The sequence below is a fragment of the Salmo salar genome, chromosome ssa15, assembly GCF_905237065.1.
Source record: "Salmo salar chromosome ssa15, Ssal_v3.1, whole genome shotgun sequence".
Lineage (NCBI taxonomy): Eukaryota > Metazoa > Chordata > Actinopteri > Salmoniformes > Salmonidae > Salmo > Salmo salar.
Window position 1 is genome coordinate 4,232,646 of NC_059456.1, and position 25,736 is coordinate 4,258,381.

The 25,736-nt window shown below is 42.7% G+C and overlaps 1 protein-coding gene across 4 annotated transcripts; it reads right to left on the reverse strand.

Annotated features, from left to right (window-relative positions):
• LOC106570868 (CCR4-NOT transcription complex subunit 6-like) lies at positions 1 to 25,678 on the reverse strand. Of its 4 annotated transcripts, XM_014143436.2 has the most exons (14): positions 25,287 to 25,674; positions 24,017 to 24,138; positions 16,096 to 16,282; positions 15,766 to 15,851; positions 15,493 to 15,582; positions 14,976 to 15,044; positions 12,583 to 12,740; positions 12,213 to 12,367; positions 11,595 to 11,746; positions 10,798 to 11,025; positions 10,418 to 10,620; positions 7,700 to 7,908; positions 4,523 to 4,590; positions 2,160 to 2,946 (listed from the first exon to the last, which is right to left on the reverse strand). In XM_014143436.2, the coding sequence occupies exons 2-13, from the start codon at positions 24,126 to 24,128 to the stop codon at positions 4,527 to 4,529; spliced, it is 1,713 nt and encodes a 570-aa protein (XP_013998911.1). In that variant the 5' UTR covers positions 24,129 to 24,138; positions 25,287 to 25,674; the 3' UTR covers positions 2,160 to 2,946; positions 4,523 to 4,526. The 4 variants fall into 4 exon arrangements, with proteins under 4 accessions (XP_013998913.1, XP_013998911.1, XP_013998914.1 ...); XM_014143438.2 differs by lacking the exons at positions 2,160 to 2,946; positions 4,523 to 4,590 and adding an exon at positions 1 to 1,496 and having other exon boundaries at positions 25,287 to 25,666; XM_014143439.2 differs by lacking the exon at positions 4,523 to 4,590 and having other exon boundaries at positions 25,287 to 25,662.
• Between the last annotated feature and the right edge of the window lie 58 nt (positions 25,679 to 25,736).

The window sequence follows — 25,736 nt, forward strand, 5'->3', positions numbered from 1 at the left end:
TACTTTTTAAAATGACAATTTTATTGCCTGACGACGGACAATTATACAATTGCTGATGAGCGTGTATATTTTCTTTTTTTATGTGAACATTACCCCAAATAAATCCATAAAACTAAACACTGTTTTCAGAGTAATACAAAAGTTAGCACCTCCACCTGATTGGTTGACAGATTCCACACCCAGCAGGAGGTGGGACTGGGGTGGTCGTAGTTTACTCAACTTAAACCCTTTTGCTCTTTGGGGACTTCCTGGTCATAGTTGTCCTTGATCACATGGTTAGTATTAACGTATTGACACGACCACATTGACCACAATCCCTCTGTCCATACTCTGTCAAATATGATTTATGATTATAGGTAAAACATTGAAATCCACCAGTTTTAGGTACACCATGTAGGATGGAAGGCTGGGATGGATGCATGCATAAGGGTCAGATAAACGAAGACAATCACATATTTAAAAAGTGCTTTCTTTTTAATCACACTAAAACGATGACCTAGCAATAGCATTCAGCTTTAAACCTGAATTAACATACTATAGATGCTAACATTTCTCTTCTAAAAATGTGGCTTAGGTCTGAAAAGACCAAGTGATATTCACCAAAGTCTAGAGTTCACTATTCAAAAGATGTCTGCTAACAAAACCTCTAGCAATTCGATCGCTCTGTGACAAGTCTACCTAATTATGACCCGAAGGAACAAATAAAAACAAAATCGAAATCAAATGAAAACCTTCTACATTCAGAAACCCACCGGAACGTGTGCAGCTGGGTAGCAGTTGTTTGAGCCTCCGGTCTAGCCGTAGATATGAAACCCTCTATGGATCTAGAATGGTCTCCGAGGGGCTACCAGTGGGCACTCTCAATATGGCTGACACAAGCAACTGAATGATCGTTCCTACTAGTGACACACGGGTTGACTCAACCTGCAGTCCATCCGGTTATATCAGTGGAGCGGGGAGGTTTAGGGTCATGAAATATTGTGTGGATGAAGGGCGTGGGCTGGCTTGAGAAAGAAGAAAATCTATAAAATGTATAATTATTGCTCAATTTATATGCTACACTGAGGCACTATCTGGCATTAGTGCATAAAGCCTAAAACTTAAGGCCTAAGCGGGCCAAATAGCCTACAGCGAATCACCAGATGCTTTTGGGAATGGGCAGAAAAAAGTTCATGTCGATCCAAGGAGGGAAAAAAAGACAATGTCGGAGTTTAATTCAATAACAGAAGAGCTGATAAATAAAGAGTTGATTAAAAAAGAAAGCGAAGTGAGGACTAGAAATGATTTGTTTGGGAAATATTTGGTGAAGTGTTGAAAGAGGATGATAGCAGCGGCGGTGGCTACGTTATGTGTGATGATTGTGAGAAGCTATATAAAAATTTGACAGGTCACGTCAACGGAACTGTAGCCTACTGTTCAGATGGGTTGAATGGAAACTGAAATCTGGACACCGACTGTAGGTCTATAACCTCTCACATGGGCCTTAATAGGAACTCCTGTAGAAAAAAAAGACAAAAAAAAAAGAAGCATATCTAGCAGTAAAATGATCAACCAAATGTATGCAACATTTTTACTCTGGAACAGCAGTGGAGAAATATTATTTATTTATTTTAGCATCTTGACAGAATGTGAATGCTCATTTAGATAGCATCTGTAGAGCTGCCATCTTTAATTAGCATCATAAAAATGAATAGTATTTCAACCAAATAAAATATGCATCCAAGCCAACCTAAAATCTAATCAGAAACATGTTGGTTTGTTTTCACAGATTTCTATTTCCTTTCAACCGGTCAAACTGACGTAATTTGGAAATTCTGCACAGAAAATGGTTTCCCTTATAATTGTTTGTTTTTTTAAATCTCCAGTTATTGCATTTTCTCCCCGGTCCCTGAATGTCTTTGCTCCACGAAAGAAGCAGAGATGACAGAGAAAAGTTTACCGATGTCAACTACACTGAAGCATTCATTCTATTGATTTGATGACATTACTCTAGTGAGCAAGTATCTAATTATAGTTGACTAACAAACAGCCTACCAAAATGTTGGAAATTATAAGCAGATGCATAGTTAAATCAGGCAACAAAATCCTGCACCCCCTGTCCAAAAACATCTCAAATCAGGAAAAGTAATTCCATTCAAAAAATAAATAAATAATAATAATTCAAATAAATAGCTTCAGTTTATTGAGAAAAACATTGCAAATAGATGCCATTTTTTTCAATTATTGAATTGGAATTTCAGTTAACTTCGATGTGAATTGCAACAGAAGGGCAACCCGAGTGGTATGAAACGAGAGGGTTCTGGTGACACTGCGTGTCATCCCTGTACCTCATCTACGTTTAACTTCACTTTTCATATACCTTCAGAGGTTGGAGCAGGGGATGATAGAAGAGAAAAAGGATGGACGGATGGATGGAGGGAGGGATGGATGATGGATGGAGGGATGGATGAATGAATGGAAGGAAGGATGGATAGATGTTGGCTCATGGTTAGTCTGAGCTACTCAGGCTGGGTTTAAAAACAGGCAGACAATTCTGTTCTTTTGACAAATTATTGGCAAAACAAATTCTGATCTGATTGGTCAAAAGTTAGGGGCAAAAGATCAGATTTGGTCTGCCTGTGTAAACGCAAATGTATTTTCCTAGGCAGTGCTGCTGTTGGAGAGGTTGTATACTGTACAAACGAGGCACGTTGTTTTTGATGTAGTAAGAAAATGGAGGTGTGCTCTACAAAACTAACTTTGATACAGATGTAAAGTACGAGTGGATGTGTTCATGAGAGAGAGAGAAAAAAAGGCTGTGATATTAAATTAGATATGTGGAGGGGTGCAGGGGAAGGGTGCTGGAGAGGGGGGGGAAGAGGGATACAGCTGAAGTTGGGGAAATGATTACGGTGTTTGGGAGTGGGAGTCCTTGTTCAAAAATAAAAAGTCCTAGGAGATCATCAGCTGAAAAAAGGGACAAAAAAAAAAATATGGATTTAGAAAGAGTCGACCATCACATAAAACATTTCAGTCTTAATAAAACCCATTAACAACAATCTCTTTTCAAAAGCTTGTAATTACTGTTTTCACACAAAAGTACCAATTTATAGACTGCATTTAGATCACAGACAAAAATGCTCATAGTTTAAAAACAAGCTTCGAATTGAAGCATTGGTTCATATACTGCTGTCTGTACTGTGTTGAGCTGTGTCACACACAAATGGTGGCACACTGACTGGGCATACAGATCAGATTGACAAACTTTGGACTTGAGTCAAAATCTAAATAACCCTTCTAGTAAGAAAATTGTAGCCTGGCCCCAGATCGGTTTGCTTTGTCGCAAAAACAAATGACCATAAGAGTTGGCAAGACAGAACAAACATCCACTACATGACCAAAAGTATGTGGACACTGCTGGTCCAATATCTCAATACAAAAAATCATGGGCATTAATATGGAGTTGGTCCCCGCTTTGCTGCTATAACAGCCTCCACTTGTCTGGGAAGGCTTTCCACTAAATGTTGGAACATTGCGGCAGGGACTTGCTTCCATTCAGCCACAAGAGCATTAGTGAGGTCGGGCACTGATGTTGGGCGATTACGCCTGGCTCGCAGTCGGCATTCCAATTCATCCCAAAGCTGTTCAATGGGGTTGAGGTCTGGGCTCTGTGCAGGCCAGTCAAGTTCTTCCACACCGATCACAACAAACCATTTCTGTATGGATCTAGCTTTGTGCGCGGGGGCATTGTCATGCTGAAAACAGCAAAGGGCCTTTCCCAAACTGTTGCCACAAAGTTGGATGCACAGAATAGTCTAGAATGTCATTGTATGCTGTAGCGTTAAGATTTCGATTCACTGTAACTAAGGGGCCTAGCCAGAACCATGAAAAACAGCCCAATACCATTATTCCTCCTCCACCAAACTTGAAAGTTGGCACTATGCATTGGGGCAGGTAGCGTTCTCCTGGCATCCGCCAAACCCAGATTCGTCTGTCAGAATGCCAGATGGTGTAGCATGATTCATCACTCTAGAGAACGTGTTTCCACTGCTCCAGAGTCCGCGCTTCAGCACTCGGCAGTCCCGTTCTGTGAGCTTGTGTGGCCTATCACTTCACGGCTGAGCCGTTGTTGTTCCTAGACGTTTCCACTTCACATAACAGCACTTACAGTTGACCGGGGTCAGCTCTGACAAGGCAGAAATTTGACTAACTGATTTGTTGGAAAGGTGGTATCCTATGACGGTGCCACGTTGAAAGTCACTGAGCTCTTCAGTAAGGCCATTCTACTGCCAATGTTTGTCTATAGAGATTGCATGGCTGTGTGCTCGAATTTATACACCGGTCAGCAACAGTGTGGCTGAAATAGCCGAATCCACGAATTTGAAGGGTTCCACATACTTTTGTATATATAGTGTATCTGAGACCAGGCTAGAAAAATTGTACATTACCCCCAACAGATATAAAGCAGTTATTGTGATCAGACAGTCACAAAAGACGATAATATATCTGGTTTAATATACAACTGCCATAAAAATAGTCGTACCCCACTAAATGAAGATCTGGGGGAGTATGGGCCCAGAAATGCCCCCCGTTCTCACTCTCTCAGGCAGGCTGGTCTCACAGAAGTCATTGAAATTGGAGGCATAGCATGTTAGATAATCATGTGCAAATAAAGCAAAGCCAATGTTGTCAAGAAGGCATGTTATAACGTTATGTTATGTCGACTCAACGCAGCTTCAACCTGCACACACACAGTACAGCGTTGCCATGGTATTATTGTATCCCCATTAGGGTTGCAAAACAATTCTGCTAACTTTTCCAAAATCCACAGGTTTTGGTTGGAGGATTCCTGGATTTCCTGCTTATTCCCTCTTGATTCAGGGAATGTTCTAACAAGGATTTCTGGGAAAAAAAACTGTAAGTTTTGAGAAAGTTAACATATTTCAACCTTTAAATCCCCATAAATATATGGCTTCTTTCATTCAAATCCCTCTGGGAACAAACACTAGGTTTGATCACTTTTACAACCCCTCAACTCTGTATCACTTTAGATAGTTATAGAAATGACCAGGTACTTAAGAAATGACATGGTAAAAATGGTAATTACTCAGTAATAACCTATTGCAGGGTGCTACCCCCAAACTCTGTCAGACAACCCTGCGTCAGCTATATAGCCTATAGCCTGTACTGAACATGAATGTATGTGTAACATACATTATCCAAGTCATTGTTACGGACCTAGGGATTTGAAAGCCTTCACAAAACAACAGCTTCTCAAAAGCGGAGGACGCTACTCTAGAGTCTTGGTCATGAACAGAAGAGGTATTTTTGAATGCATAGTACACCCCCTGGGGTTCCACCGCAGTAAGCGGCCATCACATTGAGTTTGGCTTATGTCCCAAATGGCTCCCAATACCCTACACTCAGGCTGTGTTTACACAGGCAGCCCAAGTTTTGATATTATTTTTGCACTAATTGGTATTTTGACAAAATCAGACCAGCTCTAAAAAATATGTAATGTGAAATTTCTGATGTGATTGGTCAAAAGACCAATTAGTTGAAAAAAGATCAGAGTTTGGCAGCCTGTGTAATCACAGACATGACGCACTACTATAGACCAGAACCATGTGGCCCAGGACAACAGCAGTGCACTACGTAGGGAATAGGGCTCTGGTCTATAGTAGTGCACTACGTAGGGAATAGGGCTCTGGTCTATAGTAGTGCACTACGTAGGGAATAGGGCTCTGGTCTATAGTAGTGCACTACGTAGGGAATAGGGCTCTGGTCTATAGTAGTGCACTACGTAGGGAATAGGGCTCTGGTCTATAGTAGTGCACTACGTAGGGAATAGGGCTCTGGTCTAAAGTAGTGCACTATATAGGGAATAGGGCTCTGGTCTATAGTAGTGCACTATATAGGGAATAGGGCTCTGGTCTATAGTAGTGCACTATATTGGGAATAGGGTTCTGTTCTAAAGTAGTGCACTATATTGGGAATAGGGTGACACTTGGGACGTAAACTATTATTTTTACCTAACAGACACACATTTCCAATGGTTTAGAAGCTACTGCTATATAAAATTGAGCTAAAACCCACTGCGGTTGTTGCGAGCCTTTCGAAAAGAAATACATTCAGCTCAGCATTAATCAATGACAGGACATGACCCCTTTCCTTATAATGACATCTGGCTTGGAAACACACCAATCCTTTCTCATGCCTCTTAATACATAGATAACGCAACACATGGCAAGCAAATGTGATTGGTTTTGGGAGGATTCTTCAATGAATCTATCAATCAAACATTGATGGATTGATGAGGACTCTTGGCTATGAGCCTCGGGGAAGTTGGGCTATGAGCCTCGGGGAAGTTGGGCTATGAGCCTCGGGGAAGTTGGGCTATGAGCCTCGGGGAAGTTGGGCTATGAGCCTCGGGGAAGTTGGGCTATGAGCCTCGGGGAAGTTGGGCTATGAGCCTCGGGAAAGTTGGGCTATGAGCCTCGGGAAAGTTGGGCTATGAGCCTCGGGAAAGTTGGGCTATGAGCCTCGGGGAAGTTGAGCTTAAGACTTATGACTTTAAAAGGTGTTAAATGCACTGCAATTTAAAAGCTAAAGACCAAATCATAATGATTAACAAGATAAGGTTGGTCAAAGACATATCTAAAATGACTGCAATCCATAAGTTCATTTTGGTTTGGGTCAGGGGAACACAACACTCGCAAGCAACTCAAACAGGCGAGGGGAAATCAGTGCGTAGTGTCAACATAAATAGCAACGTGAGGTGAAAGCAACGCAAGTTGACACGGATGCTGGGTTTTAGTTAGTAGGGCTGGGATCCTGTTCCAACGATCGTTCCTATAGGTTTCCATAGAAGCCACACGAAGACGCCATTTCACATTTTGATTTCCATATTGAAATCTACATTTTATCTTCGATTGATATAATGACGTGATAAAAACCACATCTGTCCTCTTACTTTACTCCAAATAGAGCAATACTGAAAAGTCCCACACCCCGTCCTTTGTGATTTAGGAGAAGAACAAAACGTGTTGGGGTAACATTTATGTTGAAATGATAGGACTTAACATGATCATAAAATACAATTCAGTAGAACTTTCGATGTCATATTTGTAAAATATGTTAAGTAGTTGTCTTGAGGATTGGGTTTCCTCGAAATCTAACGGAGAGAATTCAGATGTCGGCTGACATTGTTACTGTAGAAGGTTATGTGACAAAAAGCCGCCCCCATCCAAACCAGGTTTAAGGCAAAAAAACCACTGACATCAGATCAGGATGACCTGAACTTGGGGCTCCCTCCCAAATGGAACCCTATTCCCCATATCGTGCACTACTTTAGACCAAGACCCCATAGGGCCCTGGTCAAAAGTAGTGCACTATATAGGAAATAGGGTGCTATTTCAGACGCACTTTTGGGAGTTTCCAAGGAGAAGAGCAGCGGTATGTAATGTGACCAGAAAACAACACAAAACACAAATCCCAACCCTAATTTGGTATCAAGCCGTTCATGTAGACAAAGAAAGACAACAAACAAAACAAACAGAAATCCAATCAGAGTGCAAAATTGAGGTTAAAAGAGGAGCAGAAGGGGTGAATACTCCTTTGGGGGATGGCCTGTCTGGGTTTGTTTGTTCGGCAGAGATGGGGCAGGGCATTAGGGGTTCAAAGGTCAAGGATCACGGGTGAGAGGTTGGGGCCCCACTACCTGTGGACGGGCAGGTGCAGGCCGTTGAGGGAGGTGGTGACGGGCGGGTGGAGCTCCAGCTGGGCGAGCAGAGAGAAGTGGTCAGAGGGGATGTGGGGGTGGGGACAGCCGGTGATGTTGTTGTCCGTTAACCACTGAGACTCCAGGGGACCGAGCAAGCCGGCTACAGACATGTGAGTCTTGGAGAAGAAGATGTAGTCGATCACGCCCTGCGGAAGGAGGGAGAGATGGGACGAGGGGGAGAAGGTGAGAGGGGGAAACAGAGAGAATGAAATAGAGATTGTCTTTACTATTGTTACACGTAAAAATATGAAACACACAGCCTCACTGCTGGTCAAGGGGTTCCTAGGCTTGTCTAACTGGGTCGAAACATGACAAACTTTGAGCACTCAACTGAAGACAGATCATCTTCCAGAGCAGTTCAGTTTTACCTTGAAGTCATACGAATATAGTTGGTGTATTAAGGTGTGATGGGTTCTGAATTCTAAACTTGATCTATGGAATATACTTGTTCATGGTACTGAGGGAGAGAGCAGAATGCAGAACATTTACATTCTGTCAGAACATGTTATTGATTGACATCAGGTATCCTATGGAAAGGAGAAGGCCCACAGTCTGGCTTCAGTTGTTGGGTTGTAATTTGAAATACTTGCTACAGCAGAAGTGAATGGTTATCTATAGCAGCAATGTATATGGTGGGGGTCAATTAAGGTTGGATATGGGCGCTTGGGAATGTTACTGAGTAAGGGAAAGGTAATCACATGGTTGTGGTCACTGATGCGTGTGGATAGCTGTGAATTAGAGGGAATGGGGGCTGAGGTCAGATCAGGTCACAGTAAGGGAGAAGGAACAGCTTATTACTCACATCACAAAACTTCCTGCCTAGCAATAAAGACGTCATGTTTAGAGAAAAGGAGACCTCACCTAAAGTGGGGTATATACAGTTGAAGTTGGAAGTTTACATACACCTTAGCCAAATAAGTTTAAACTGAGTTTTTCACAATTCCTGACATTTAATCCTAGTAAGAATTCCCTGTCTTACGTCAGTTAGGATCACCACTTTATTTTAAGAATGTGATATGTCAGAATAATAGTAGAGAATGATTTAATTAATATTTTATTTCTTTCATCACATTCCCAGTGGGTCAGAAGTTTACATACACTCAATTAGTATTTTGTTGAATTGCCTTTAAATTGTTTAACTTGGGTCAAACGCGTCGGGTAGCCTACCACGAGCTTCCCACAATAAGTTGGGTGAATTTTGGCCCATTCCTCCTGACAGAGCTGGTGTAACAGTCAGGTTTGTAGGCCTACTTGCTCGCACACGCTTTTTCCAGTTCTGCCCACACATTTTCTATAGGATTGAGGTCAGGGCTTTGTGATGGCCACTCCAATACCTTTACTTTGTTGTCCTTAAGCCATTTTGCCACAACTTTGGAAGTATGCTTGGGGTCATTGTCCATTTGGAAGACCAATTTGCGACCAAGCTTTAACTTCCTGACTGATGTCTTGAGATGTTGCTTCAGTATATGCACATAATTTTCCTGCCTCATGACGCCATCTATTTGATAAGTGCACCAGTCCCCCCTGCAGCAAAGCACCCCCACAACATGATGCTGCCACCCCTGTGCTTCATGGTTGGGATGGTTTTCTTCGGCTTCCAAGCCTCCCCCTTTTCCTCCAAACATAACAATGGTCATTATGGCCAAACAGTTCTATTTTTGTTTCTTCAGACCAGAGGACATTTCTCCAAAAAGTACAATCTTTGTCCCCATGTGCAGTTGCAAACCGTAGTCTGGCGGTTTTATGGCGGTTTTAAAGCAGTGGTTTCTTCCTTGCTGAGTGGCCTTTCAGGTTATGTCGATATAGGACTCGTTTTACTGTGGATATAGATACTTTTGTACCTGTTTCCTCCAGCATCTTTACAAGGTCTTTTGCTGCTGTTCTGGGATTGATTTGCACTTTTCACACCAAAGAATGTTCATCTATAGGAGACAGAACGTGTCTCCTTCCTGAGCGGTATGACGGCTGCGTGGTCCCATGGTGTTTATACTTGCGTACTATTGTTTGCACAGATGAACGTGGTACCTTCAGGCGTTTGGAAATTGCTCTCAAGGATGAACCAGGCTCGTGGAGGTCTACACATTTTTTTTCTGAGGTCTTGGCTGATTTCTTTTGATTTTCCCATGATGTCAAGCAAAGAGGCACTGAGTTTGAAGGTAGGCCTTGAAATACATCCACAGGTACACCTCCAATTGACTCAAAGTATGTCAATTAGCCTATCAGAAGCTTCTAAGGCCATGACATCATTTTCTGGAATTTTCCAAACTGTTTAAAGGTACAGTCAACTTAGTGTATGTAAACTTCTGACCCACTGGAATTGTGATACAGTGAATAATAAGTGAAATAATCAGTCTGTAAACAATTGTTGGAAAAATGACTTGTGTCATGCACAAAGTAGATGTCCTAACCGACTTGCCAAAACTATAGTTTGTTGACAAGAAATTTGTGGAGTGGTTGAAAAAAAGACTTTTAATGACTCCAACCTACGTGTATGTAAACTTCCGACTTCAACTGTAAACACACTTGTGCTGATGGGAACATGCCTTTATCTGTTCACCTGTTTGTCCCATTGGGTGAATAAACTTGGTTTGAGCTTTTCCTAGTAGTCCATTCGTTTTTACTCGGTTAATTTAGTACCTAACCGGTGTAACCTACCTTGAAGTCATACGTATAGTTGGTATAAGACATGAGGCTGCCCTGGTAGGCGCTCTTCAGCTGGAAGCTGTGTGTGATGCTGCCGTCAGAAGGGCCGTTCTTCCCCTGGCAGCTGAAGTTGCTGAGAGCTTCGTTGTAGCGCAGCTCTCTGAAGTCCTTATGGTTCTCTGCTACACCACCGTTACTCAGATACTCCACTACACCTGGTGGGAAGGGGGACATTAAAACAGTTAATACTGGATGGGGAACGAAGGGGCATTGAAACAGTTAACCTCTGTTTTCTAGTTTATTAGAGTACCTGAATAACAGATAATATGGAACGCAGATTTGCTTCAGTGAAAAGGGTTAGTTCTGAGCCAGGTCAAAGGTCAGATCCTTACCAGAGTCTGGCAGGGAGTTGAGGTCAGCACAGAGCACGATAGGGATGGAGGTGGGGTCGGAGGTCGGGGAGCCTGTTGCCACGGAGCTCAGCGCCCTCTCTGTGATGCTCTTCAGCTCAGACAGGAACATCATGGTCTGGATCAGCTTGACGTCACAGAACTCTGGGTCCCAGTGCATGTGGGCGTTAGCCACCAGAAGGAACTGTGTCTCCTGCAGAGGCTTCATGCCTTACAAACAGAAGACAAATACTTTATTGTCCATTTTCCTTTTTCAGGTGACCATGAAACCTAAAAAGTAGTGGACTTGTTTGCATTGTATCAGGCCAAAACTAAATCAAACTAAAAAGTTGTATCATGTAAATGTTTAGGACTTTGGAGAAGCAGGGACTGCCATCTATTGGTAGAGTTAGGTACTGGTAAAAACCACATAGACATCTCAGGGAAAAACAAATTATGGTGATCTCTAGGATAGGGAGAGAATACTGTTGAAGTTTCATTTTCGATTTTCATCATTTAGCAGATGCTGTTAAGAGCAAATTTCTCAAGCAAGAATTTTGCTAGGACTGTCTGGAAGTGGTGAAAACTAGCTTTTATTCGCACAGAGGTTTGAAACTCTTTCTTATTGGTCTATGAACTAATTGACCACCTGGTGATGTCACCAGGCAAGCCAAAACTCCATCCAACCAAAACAGGAGGACATTTCAGCCAGTCTTTTCAAACAGCTCTTACTCTAAAAGGGCATTATATTTTTGATTGATTGGCTGATTGACTGACTGACTGATTAACAGGTTCCTCACCACCAGAGAATATGTCCTTGTTGACCTCCAGCAGGACAGCGACCCCGATGTTGTCCTTGGTCATGACCCTGTTCAACATGACCTCTGAACCCTCAGAGTTTGCCATGGCAACCTGGTTGAACTCCACCGTGTGTTTCTGCACCAGAGTAAATCTGAAACATAAATAGTGTTTGAACCCATGTCTGGTTAAATTATTTTAAATACTTTGAGCATTTGATTTAAGCCCGGCTGGAGTGCCTTGATTTTAGCCCGCCTGGAGTGCCTTGATTTAAGCCCGCCTGGAGTGAATTGATTTAAGCCCGCCTGGAGTGACTTGATTTAAGCCCGCCTGGAGTGAATTGATTTAAGCCCGCCTGGAGTGAATTGATTTAAGCCCGCCTGGAGTGAATTGATTTACCCGCCTGGAGTGAATTGATTTACCCTGCCTGGAGTGAATTGTGGGTGGGGTTTGCACTTTTTTATAGGTTCCCATTGCAAGAGGCAAGTTCCATCAAGTACAGGTAAATTATTAGGAATTATTCACTTTTAGGCTGGGTATCTGTAAAGCACTTTGCTGTAAAGCACTGCAAATGCAAAATGGGCTTTATAAAATAAGTGTAATTGATTAAATTTACTCACTTCTCAGTCTTGAAGAACACAGCACATCCGTCCACGTGCTTCCTCTCCTGTTCTGAGACCAGTTTGGCACGAGACTTTGGGCAGAAGTACCCGTCGTACCCATGGTCCTTTAGAGTCTCCAGGAAGAGGGCGTAGTACTGCTCCGTCTCCACCTCCTGAGGACACACGACCGTCATGTTAGAATAGTTTTAGTGGATGTTTACTTCGCTCTGGTGTAAAGGACGCAGGCCTGGATCTGAATGGGTTTTACTGAACACATCCAACACACTGGGCTAAAATCGACCTCGATGTGTGGAGGTTTACTGGTTTTATTGTATACCGATTAACTGGTATAATCTCCTACCCGTAGACTGACGATGCCAGACCCTACCTGTAGACTGATGATGTCAGCGTCACAGTGTGTGATTTCCTCCATGATGCCCTTCTTCCTGTACTCCCAGTTGAGGGCCCAGGAGGGGCAGTAGCCATACAGCTGACGGGTGGCGTACTTGTCACACAGCACGTTGTAACACATCACTGTGAACATGGCTGGGAGAGGGAGGCAGGGGGAATATTCAATACACCATCAACAACTCAATGACATACAGTACCAGTCAAAAGTTTGAACAGACCTACTATTTAAAAGGGTTTTTCTTTATTTTACTATTTTCTACATTGTAGAATACTAGTGAAAATATCAAAACTATGAAATAACACATATGGAATCATGTAGTAACCAAAAAAATAATAAAAAAAGTGTTAAACAAATCAAAATATATTTTAGACACTTTCAAAGTAGCCACCCTTTGCCTTGATGACAGCTTTGGACACTCTTGGCATTCTCTCAACCAGCTTGACCTGGAATGCTTTTCCAACAGTCTTGAAGGAGTTCCCACATATGCTGAGCACTTGTTGGTTGCTTTTCCTTCACTCCGCGGTCCAACTCTAAAAACTTCTCATTTGGGTTGAGGTCGGGTGATAGTGGAGGCCAAGTCATCTGATGCAGCACTCCATCACTCTCCTTCTTGGTCAAATAGCCCTTACAGAGCCTGGAGGTGTGTTGGGTCATTGTCCTGTTGAAAAACAAATGATAGTCCCACTAAGCGCAAACCAGATGGGATGGCGTATCGCTGCAGAATGTTGTGGTAGCCATACAGGTTAGTTAGGTGTGCCTTGAATTATAAATAAATCACTGACAGTGTCACCAGCAACGCACCCCTACACCATCACACCTCCTCCTTCATGCTTCACTGTGGGAACCACATATGCCGAGATAATACGTTCATCTACTCCGCATCTCACAAAGACAGTGGTTGGAACCAAAACTCAAATTTGGACTCATCAGACCAAAGGACAGATTTCCACCGGTCTAATGTCCATTTCCCGTGTTTCTTGGCCAAAACAAGTCTCTTCTGCTTATTGGTGTCCTTTAGTAGTGATTTCTTTGCAGCAATTCAACCATGAAGGCCTGATTCACACAGTCTCTGCTGAACAGTTGATGTTGAGATGTGTCTGTTACTTGAACTCTGAAACATTTGTTTGGGATGCAATTTCTGAGGCTGGTAGCTCTAATGAACTTATCCTCTGCAGCAGAGGTAACTCTGGGTCTTCTTTTCCTGTGGCGTTCCTCATGAGAGCCAGTTTCATCATAGCACTTGATGGTTTTAGCGACTGCACTTGAAGAAACGTTCAAAGTTCTTGAAATGTTGAAAGGTGGCAGGGTAGCCTAGTGGTTAGAGCGTTGGGATAGTAACCGAAAGGTCGCAAGTTTGAATCCCCGAGCTGACAAGGTACAAATCTGTCGTTCTGCCCCTGAACAAGGCAGTTAAGCCACTGTTTTTAGGCCGTCATTGAAAATAAGAATTTGTTCTTAACTGACTTGGTAAAATAAAATTTTAAGAAAAAAAAAAAAAAGTTCCGTATTGACTGACCTTCATGTCTTAAAGTAATGATGGGCTGTCATTTCTCTTTGCTTATTTGTGCTGTTCTTGCCATAATATGGACTTGGTATTTTACCAGAAAGGGCCATCTTCTGTATACCACCCCTACCTTGTCACAACACAACTGATTGGCTAAAACACATTAAGGAAAGAAATTCCACAAATTAACTTAAGTCACACCTGTTAATTGAAATGCATTCCAGGTGACTACCTCATGAAGCTGGTTAAGAGAATGCCAAGAGTGTGCAAAGGTGTCATCAAGGCAAAGGGTGGCTACTTTGAAGAATCTCAAATATAAAATGTATTTTGATTTGTTTAACACTTTTTTTGGTTACTACATGATTCCATATGTGTTATTTCATAGTTTTGATGTCTTCACTATTATTCTACGATGTAGAAAATAGAAAAAAAGAATGAAAAACACTGGAATGAGGAGGTGACCCCTAACTTTTGACTGGTACTACTACTACTACTACGTACTACTACTACTACTACTACTAATAATAATAATAATAATACTACTGCTGCTACCACTATCCCAAAGTCCCTGTGGGGACCATTGGGAGTTAACCCAAAGTCCCTGTGGGGACCATTGGGAGTTAACCCAAAGTCCCTGTGGGGACCATTGGGAGTTAACCCAAAGTCCCTGTGGGGACCATTGGGAGTTAACCCAAAGTCCCTGTGGGGACCATTGGGAGTTAACCCAAAGTCCCTGCGGGGACCATTGGGAGTTAACCCAAAGTCCCTGCGGGGATCATTGGGAGTTAACCCAAAGTCCCTGTGGGGACCATTGGGAGTTAACCCAAAGTCCCTGCGGGGATCATTGGGAGTCATCTTAAAGTACCTGTGGGGATCATTGGGTCTCGCTCCTTCAAGGTGATCCAAGGTCTCTGGGGGAGTTGTTCTGGGTGCACTAAACAAAGAAAGGACACAATAAAATACAATTCATAAACAAATGAACTAATTGATTAATTAGAAAGGGAAACAGGCCTTTAATTATATTTGGTTCAGGAGAAGAAAATATGACAATTCAAGTGCTCAGGTGAAGTTTAGAGACTCAATATGTATCTTGTTTTGTTGTGACGTGAATCGGTTGACTCATTTACCTGCTAGATTGTCAAGCATGTATAGTTTAGCCATTTACCTGCTAGATTGTCAAGCATGTATAGTTTAGCCATTTACCTGCTAGATTGTCAAGCATGTATAGTTTAGCCATTTACCTGCTAGATTGTCAAGCAGTAAAGCCATTTACCTGCTAGATGTAAGCAGATAGTTAGCCATTTACCTGCTAGATTGTCAAGCAAGTATAGTTTAGCCATTTACCTGCTAGATTGTCAAGCATGTATAGTTTAGCCATTTACCTGCTAGATTGTCAAGCATGTAGTTCAAGAGCTTTCTGGTTCCGTCTGATTCCTGGTACAGGTTGAGGATGTCTTGGGACAAAGGGTTACCTGCACAGAGATACAATAAGCCTTTAATAATAATAATAATAATAATCTAACACTGTGGTTACCTGCACACTTAACTGTTTGTGTCTATACATGTTTAATTAATAATGAATTAAGTCATTATAAACCCTTTATAGGACTATAAAGGTAACCTTAAAAGTAAAGCGTTACCAAACTAAGACATACCTTTTAGCCCCAGGGTTTGTAACTGGAACAGCCGCCCGAGTTCGTAAGGTAGAACTCGCAAAAGATTGTTGTTTAAAAGCAACTCCCTGGGGGGGAAAAAGTGATAGGGAACACAGCGTGAAGAAAAGAAAGTCTGTAGAAAGCGGAAAACCTCCACCATCCTGGTGGTGTCTTACGCCACTTTGCAAATGCTTCTATAAACAGAAACTTACAGTACAGTGAGTGCATACATTTTCAGTTAAGTGTTTGTGATCCCAACCGGAATTGAACCCACAACCTTAGAGTTGTCAGCACCACTTCAGGAATACACAACCACGTAAGAGCTCTTACCTGAGAGACACCATGTTTCCGAGCTCGGCGGGCAGGCTTCGGAGCTTGTTGGACGACAGGTTCAGGTAGGCCAGGTGTGGCAGCTTGGCGATGTCGGGCGGGATGCGACTCAGGTTGTTGTCGTTGATGTGTAGAGCCGTCAGGTGGGTGAGGGTCCACAGAGAACTGCTCAGACTTCTGACCCGACCTGGGGAGGAGAGATGGGTGAAATGGATGTGCCACTTGTTAGCACTAAATGCTACAGATAAGGCTTCCAATATTGCATTCTTCACAGTAGGGATGGGCATTAGATCTTGACTGTTCGAGTACTCGTATGATTTTTTTTTCAAGTACTTGAGTACTTTTTTAACACGGGCTGTACTGGAAAAAATATGTGCTCATTTAACTATATGCCAACACTGAGCAACAATGCCTAATTTATCATAACAGATAATAAATCCTAATTGCTAAATTGCCTCATATACAGTGCATTCGGATATTATTCAGACCCCCTTCCACATTACATCTTTAATATAAAATGAATTAAATCGTTTTTCCCCCCTTAATCAATCTACACACAATAACCCATAATGGCAAAGCGAAAACAGGTTTTATATATTTATTAAAAACAGAAATAACTTATCTACATAAGTATTCAGACTCTTTGCTATGAGACTTGAAACTGAGCTCAGGTGCATTCTGTTTCCATTGATCATTCTTGGGATGTGTCTACAACTTCATTGGTGTCCACCTGTGGTAAATTATATTGATTGGACATGATTTGGAAAGACACACACACCTGTCTATATAAGTCCCACAGTTGGCAGTGCATGTCAGCGCAAAAACCAAGCCATGATATCGAAAGAATTGTCCGTAGAGCTCCGAGACAGGGTTGTGTCGAGGCACAGATCTGGGGAAGGGAACCAAAACATTTCTGCATTATTGAAGGTCCCCAAAAACACAGTGGCCTCCATCATTCATAAATGGAAGAAGCTCGGAATCACCAGTACCCTTCCTAGAGCTGGCCACACTGCCAAACTGAGCAATCGGGGGAGAAGGGCCTTAGTCAGTGAGGTGACCAAGAACCCGATGGTCACTTTCACAGAGCTCTACAGTTTCTCTGTGGAGATGGGAGAACCTTCCAGAAGGACAACCATCATTGCAGTACTCCACCAATCAGGCTTTTATGGTAGAGTGGCCAGACGGAAGGCACTCCTCTGTAAAAAGGCACATGACAAACCTTTTTGAGTTAGCCAAAAAGGCACCTGAAGGACTCAGACCATGAGAAACAAGATTCTCTGGTCTGATGAAACCAAGATTGAGCTCTTTGGCCTGAATGCCAAGCGTCACGTCTGGAGGAAACCTGGCACCATCCCGAGGGTGAAGCATGGTGTTGGCAGCATCATGCTGTGGGGATGTTTTTCAGCGGCAGGGACTGGGTGACTAGTCAGGATCGAGGCAAAGATGAGCAGAACAAAGTACAGTTAGATCCTTAATGAAAATATGCTCCACAGCACTCAGGACCTCAGACTGGGGTGAAGGTCCATCTTCCAACAGGACAATGACCCTAAGCACACAGCCAAGACAACGCAGGAGTGGCTTCAGGACAAGTCTGAATGTCCTTGAGTGGCCCAGCCAGAGCCTAGACTTGAACCCGATCGAACATCTCTCAAGAGACCTGAAAATAGCTGTACAGCAACGCTCTCCATCCAGTTTTTGCTGTGCCCCATCCACTTTGCTAATCAATCAATTTTAGAATAAAAATAATAAAAAAGTGGAAAAGGTCAGGTTGAAGTCAGAAGTTTACATACACTTAGGTTGGAGTCATTAAAACTTGTTTTTCAACCACTCCACAAATTTCTTGTTGACAAACTATAGTTTTGGCAAGTTGGTTAGAACATCTACTTTGTGCACTTTTACGCCTTCCCTGTGGAAGGGAAGGCCAGTACAAAAAAAAATGAAATGTATGTATGTATTCACTACTGTAAGTCGCTCTGGATAAGAGTGTCTGCTAAATTACTAAAATGTAAATGTAAAAATGCATGACACAAGTAATTTTTCCAACAATTGTTTACAGACAGATTATTTCACTGTATCACAATTCCTGTGGGTCAGAAGTTTACATACACTAAGTTGACTGTGCCTTTAAACAGCTTGGAAAATTCCAGAAAATGATGTCATGGCTTTAGAGGCTTCTGATAGACTAATTGACATAATTCGAGTCAATTGGAGGTGAACCTGTGGATGTATTTCAAGGCCTACCTTCAAACTCAGTGCCTCTTTGCTTGACATCATGGGAAAATTAAAAGAAATCAGCCAAGACCTCAGAAAAAAAAATTGTAGACCTCCCAAGTTTGGTTCATCCTTGGGAGCAAACAAGTGAAGGTACCACGTTCATCTGTACAAACAATAGTACGCAAGTATAAACACCATGGGACCAGGTTGCCATCATACCGCTCAGGAAGTTCTGTCTCCTAGAGATGAATGTACTTTGGTGCAAAAAGTGCAAATCAATCCCAGAACAGCAGCAAAGGACCTTGTGAAGATGCTGGAGGAAACAGGTACAAAAGTATCTATATGCACAGTAAAACGAGTCCTATATCGACATAACCTGAAAGGCCACTCAGCAAGGAAGAAGCCACTGCTCAAAAACCGCCATAAAAAAGCCAGACTGCGGTTTGCAACTGCACATGGGGACAAAGATTGTACTTTTTGGAGAAATGTCCTCTGGTCTGATGAAACACAAATAGAACTGTTTGGCCATAATGACCATTGTTGTGTTTGGAGGAAAAAGGGGGAGGCTTGCAAGCTGAAGAAAACCATCCCAACCGTGAAGCACTGGGGTGGCAGCATCATGTTGTGGGGGTGCTTTGCTGCAGGAGGGACTGGTGCACTTCACAAAATAGATGGCATCATGTGGTAGGGAAATTATGTGGATATATTGAAGCAACATCTCAAGACATCAGTCAGGAAGTTAAAGCCTGGTCACAAATGGGTCTTCCAAATGGACAATGACAATGACCCCAAGCACACTTCCAAAGTTGTGGCAAAATGGCTAAAGGACAACAAAGTCAATATATTGGAGTGGCCATCAAAGCCCCGACCTCAATCCTATAGAAAATGTGTGGGCAGAACTGAAAAAGCATGCGCGAGCAAGGAGGCCTACAAACCTGACTTAGTTACACCAGCTCTGTCAGGAGGAATGGGCCAAAATTCACCCAACTTATTGTGGGAAGCTTGTGGAAGGCTACCTGAAACATTTAACCCAAGTTAAACAATTTAAAGGCAATGCTACCAAATACTAATTAAGTGCATGTAAACTTCTGACCCACTAGGAATGTGACAAAATAAATAAAAGCTGAAATAAATCATTCTTCCTACTATTATTCTGACATTTCACCTTCTTAAAATAAAAAGTGGTGATCCCAACTGACGTAAGACAGGGAATTGTTACTAGGATTAAATGTCAGGAATTGTGAAAAACTGAGTTAAATGTATTTGGCTACTGTATATTCTGGGTAGCCTCTGAGAATAACATTGGCGCTTACACGGACACGGTGTCTGAGTTCATCAGGAAGTGTATAGGGGATGTTGTTCCCATGGTGACTATTAAAACCTTCCCAAACCAGAAACAGTGGATAGATGGCAGCGTCGTGGAAAACTGAAAACGCAAACCACCGCATTTAAACACGGCAAGGTGACTGGGAATATGATTGAATACAAACAGTGTAGTTATTTCCTCCGTAAGACAATCAAAACAGGAAAAAAGTCAGTACAGAGACAAAGTGGAGTCGCAAGAGATCAGACATGAGAAATGTATGTGGCAGGGTCTACAGACAATCACAGATTACAATGGGAAAACCAGCCACATCGTGGACATCGACGTCTCGCTTCCAAACAAGCTAAACACTTTCTTCGCCTGCTTTGAGGATAACACAGTGCCATCGACGCAGCCCGCTCCCAAGGACTGTGGGTTCTCGTTCTCCGTGGCTGACATGAGTAAGACATTTAAGCTTGTTAACCCTCGCAAGGCTGCCGGCCCAGACGGCATCCTTAGCCGCGTCCTCAGAGCATGCGTAGACCAGCTGGCTGGAGTGTTCACGGACATATTCATTCTCTCCCTATCCCAGTCCGCTGTCCCCACTTGCTTCAAGATGTCCACCATTGTTCCTGTTCCCAAGAAAGCAAAAGGTAACTGAACTAAATGTCTATCGCCCCCTAACACTCACTTCTGTCATCATGAAGTGGTTTGAGAGGTAAGTTAATGATCGGATCACCTCAATCTTACTTGACACCCCAGACCCACTTCAATTTGCTTACTACCCCAATAGATCCACAGACGATGCAATCGCCATCGCACTGCCCCATCATATCTGGACAAGAGGAATACCTTAGTCCATACCTGCTGTTCATTGACCATAGCTCAGCCTTCAACACCATAGTACCCTCAAAGCTCATCATTAAGTACTGTGTCCTAGGTCTGAACCACGCCCTGTGCAACTGGGTCCTGGACTTCCTGACGGGCCGCCCCCCAGGTGGGAAAGGTAGAAAACAACACCTGGGGCCCTACAAGGGTGTGTGCTCAGCCCCCTCCTGTAGTCCCTGTTCACCCATGACTGAGTGGCCACGCACGCCTCCAACTCAATCATCAAGTTTGCAGACGACACAACAGTAGTAGGCCTCATTACCAACAATGATGAGACAGACTACAGGGAGGAGGTGAAGGCCTTGGCGGAGGGGTGCCAGGAAAATAACCTCTCCCTCAATGTCAACAAAACGAAAGAGCTGACCGTGGACTTCAGGAAACAGCAGAGGGAGCACCCCTATCCACATCGATGGGACCGCAGCGGAGAAGGTGGAAAGCTTCAAGTTCTGAAATGGTCCATCCACACAGACAGTGTTATGAAGAAGGCACAACAGTGCCTCTTCAACATCAGGAGGCTGTAGAAATTTTGCTTGGCACCAAAGACCCTCACAAACTTTTAGAGATGCACAATTGAGAGCATCCTGTCGGGCTGTTTCGCCGCCTGGTACGGCAACTGCACTGCCCGCAACCGCAGGGCTCTCCAGGAAACCTACAGCACCCGATGTCCAGAAGGCGAGGTCAGTACAGGTGCATCAAAGCTGGGACAGAGAGACTGAAGAACAGCTTCGATCTAAAAGGCCATCAGACTGTAAAATAGCAATCAATCAATAGCCGGCTACCACCCAGTTACTCAACACTGCAACTTAGAGGCTGCTGCCCAATATACATAGACATGGAATCACTGGCCACTTTAATAATGTTTACATACTGCTTTACTCATCTCATATGTATATTCTGTATTCTAGTGTATTTTAGTCAATGCCACTCCGACATTGCTCGTCCAAATATTTATATATTTCTTAATTCCATTCTTTAACTTTTTGGATTTGTGTATTGTTGTGAATTGTTAGATACTAGTGCAGTGTTGGATCTCGGAACACAAGCATTTCGCTACACCCGCAATAACATCTGCTAAATATGTGTGTGTGAGCAATAAAATTTGATTCGGCAAGGAATGTAGCTTGTGTATCCCTTCAGTTAAATACGTTTTATTAGCATTTATATCTGTATGCGCACTTAGCACGCACAGTGCCTTGCAAAAAGTATTCATGCTCCTTGGCGTTTTTCCTATTTTGTTGCAGGTCAACCTGTAATTTAAATAGATTATTATTTGGATTTCACGTAATGGACAGACAAAATAGTCAAAATTGGTGAAGTGAATTGAAAAAAAGAACTTGTTTCAAAAACTGTAAAACAGAAAAGTGGTGTGTGCATATGTATTCACCTCCTTTGCTATGAAACCCCTAAATAAGATCTGGGGCAACCAATTACCTTCAGAAGTCACATAATTAGTTAAATAAAGTCCACCTGTGTGCAAGTGTCACATGATCTCAGTATATATACACACACCTGTTCTGAAAGGCCCCAGAGTCTGCAACACCACTAAGCAAGGGGCACGACCAAGCAAGCAGCACCATGAAGACCAAGGAGTTCTCCAAACAGGTCAGGGACAAAGTTGTGGAGAAGTACAGATCATGGTTGGGTTATAAAAAAAATATCCCAAAATTTGAACATCCCACGGAGCTCCATTAAATCCATTATTAAAAAATGGAAAGAATATGGGACGACAACAAACCTGCCAAGAGAGGGCCGCCCACCAAAACTCACACACCAGTCAAGGATGGCATTAATCGGAGAGGCAACAGAGACCAAAGATAACCCTGAAGGAGCTGCAAAGCTCTACAGTGGAGATTGGAGTATCTGTCCATAAGACCACATTAAGCCATACACTCCACAGAGCTGGGTTTTACATAAGCGTGGCCAGAAAAAAAGCCATTGCTTAAAGAACAAAATAAGCAAACACGTTTGGTGTTCACCAAAAGGCATGTGGGAGACTCCCCAAACTTATGGAAAAAGGTACTCTGGTCAGATGAGACAGAAATGTAGCTTTTTGGCTATTAAGGAAAGTGCTATGTCTGGCCAAACCCAACACCTCTCATCAACCCGAGAACACCATCCCCACAGTGAAGCATGGTGGTGGCAGCATCATGCTGTGGGGATGTTTTTCCATTGGCAGGGACTGGGAAACTGGTCAGAATTGAAGGAATGATGGATGGCGCTAAATACAGGGAAATTCTTGAGGGAAATCTGTTTCAGTCTTCCAGAGATTTGAGACTGGGACAGAGGTTCACCTTCCAGCAGGACAATGACCCTAAACATACTGCTAAAGTAACACTCGAGTGGTTTAAGGGGAAACATTTAAATGTATTGGAATGGGATTGAGCCAAGACCACAATCCAATTGAGAATCTGTGGTATGACTTAAAGATTGCTGTACACCAGCGGAACTCTTCCAACTTGAAGGAGCTGGAGCAGTTTTGCCTTGAAGAATGGTGAAAAATCCCAGTGGCTAGATGTGCCAAGCTTATAGAGACATACCCCAACAGACTTGCAGCTGTAGTTGCTGCAAAAGGTGGCTCTACAAAGTGTTGACTTTGGGGGGGTGAATAGTTATGCACGCTCAAGTTCAGTTTTTTTGTATCATTTCTTGTTTGTTTCACAATAAAAAAATATTTTGCAACTTCAAAGTGGTAGGCATGTTGTGTAAATCAAATGATACAAACCCCACCAAAAAATACATTTTAATTCCAGGTTGTAAGGCAACAAAATAGGAAAAATGCCAAGGGGGTGAATACTTTCACAAGCCACTGTATGTGTAGAAGGAGCGGTCAGAATGCAATTAAGTGAGTGAGACACACACAGAGGGGAAAGAGAATTTAGGGAGCAGAACCAAATATTTTTTTATAACAACTGTGATGCTTAGCTTTGTTTATTTTTTGTTTTGTCCCACAAAGGCACATGTACAAACGAAACACTAGAGTCAAAGCAAATGAATGTTTTCTTCAAGACAAAATTGACCAAATAGCTTTTATTACCTCTGTTAAAGATGGAGTTTTGACGTCATTTCGAGTACTCGTGCCCATCCATACTTCATAGGACAGATGTGCATTTTATTCGCTTTTTAATTTTTAATTTTAATTTTTTAATTGTCTTTCACTGACTGACTGTCTGGCTAATTGAATAACCTGATATCTCCAGCTAAATAACTGACTGCCAAACTGACCTGATATCTCCAGCTAACTGACCGACTGACCTGATATCTCCAGCTAACTGACCGACTGACCTGATATCTCCAGCTAACTGACCGACTGACCTGATATCTCCAGCTAACTAACCGACTGACCTGATATCTCCAGCTAACTAACCGACTGACCTGATATCTCCAGCTAACTAACTAACCTGATATCTCCAGCTAACTAACTGACCTGATATCTCCAGCTAACTGACTGACCTGATATCTCCAGCTAACTGACTGACCTGATATCTCCAGCTAACTGACTGACTGTGACTGACTGACCTGATATCTCCAGCTCGGCCCAGTGTGACTTCTTCCCGTTGGCTGCCTCCTCGGCTGACATGATGGTGTATAATCGGCGAGGATCCGGGGAATCATATTTTTCCTTTGGCATACCTGTTAATCTGAGGAACACACACCAACGAGCCAGGTCAAATGCCTAGTAGACACACACCAACAAGCCAGATTATTACACAAGACATGTTGATTCACCAGGGTTTGAATTACACATGGTCTCCTGGGGTGCCTCCTGTCTGTAGGAGGTGTCCATCTTTAATATATTTAATTGTGTGGGGGGGGGGAATCCACATTGATATTTTAGTTATATTGTGCAGATGTCTCACTGAGAAAGCATTCTGGTGTCAGTGACATGGGAAAGGCATTTCAAAGCTTGCAAGCTACAGAGGAAGTAAGAATTAGTAACACAGATACTTAGAATGTCAAAGTTGAAGTGTAGCTATCAGGGAAGACGTTTGGAGCTGGCTTAGTAGTTACATAATCTGTTTATCTGTCTAAACACAAGTCGGCCACACGTTCTGTACCAGTGATAGTGGCAACAACACCACCACCACAGTATGAATAGGGATTCAATAGGGTTCGTTCCTTGGCTGGTTACCGGGTTTAAGAAATAAACACCGGCTGTCATCCGAGAATATCTTTTCGAGGTCCATTGACAGCTGCTTACACAGCCAATTTGTGTCTTTGATAATGACACAGTAACTACAACACTTTAGCAACCTAGCTACATTTCAATAACGTTACATAGCTCATTTTCAATTATTCAACTACCGATGATTGTAAACGCAGTGACAATTGCGTGTTGATTTGTTATCTGACAGTATTGCTAAATGTCAAAAGTCTAAACAGCTATGCAACAACACCAGGCCTGCTTTGCAAGAGAAGTTTACTTGCCAGCTGTCAAAACCATTCAATGGCTGTCAAAACCATTCAATGGCATGCATGACACATTTGTACTTGAGCAACAACAGCACCTAGCTACAAATACATCTCAGCAGTTGTAATAACTTGAACACACAACGTAACGTGTTGTCCCGTTACTTTCTAAAGTAAATATACCAAAGGCTGAAGCATGGGTCTTGAGTAATTTGACAGGCGGCCTGAGAGCACACCCTATCCTGCGCTAACAAGCTAGCTAGCTCTGGTACTTGGACCTTGGGAAGAGGTGAGGTAAAACGGACGGGAGAATACGAAGAGAGACATATTCGTCGATACAAATTGTCACTGCAACTATGAACAATAAAACATGTATTACCTGCATTCGGGGGGTGGTAGAGAATATTTAGTGGCGATATTGTTAAAGACATGCAGACGGGAGTTCCTTGAACGTTCAGACCCTGAACGTACCGAACTCCGAAGTGGCGGATGGAAGAACAACAAACATGGCTTCCGCTCGTACCGTCTGCCCCATCAGTGTGCCCAAACCAGCAGCAAAGTTGCCTGCGTTGTTTCTAGACGTGACGAATTTAACGTAGTAGGTAAGTCACTGGTGCGATTTAAACATGGCAACCTGCACGAAGAGGATTGAAAAAGGTCAGTTCTACAAATGAGTATTATCTTAAATTCAATTGCAGTTCAAGGTTTAGAATAAACTGTCCACATGATGATACATAGCCAATGCATTTATGTTGCATACTGTACTTAGCTGTCGACTCAGACCAACTCGGGCCAGTAGCTAACGTTAGCAAATGTAGCTAGCTAGCAG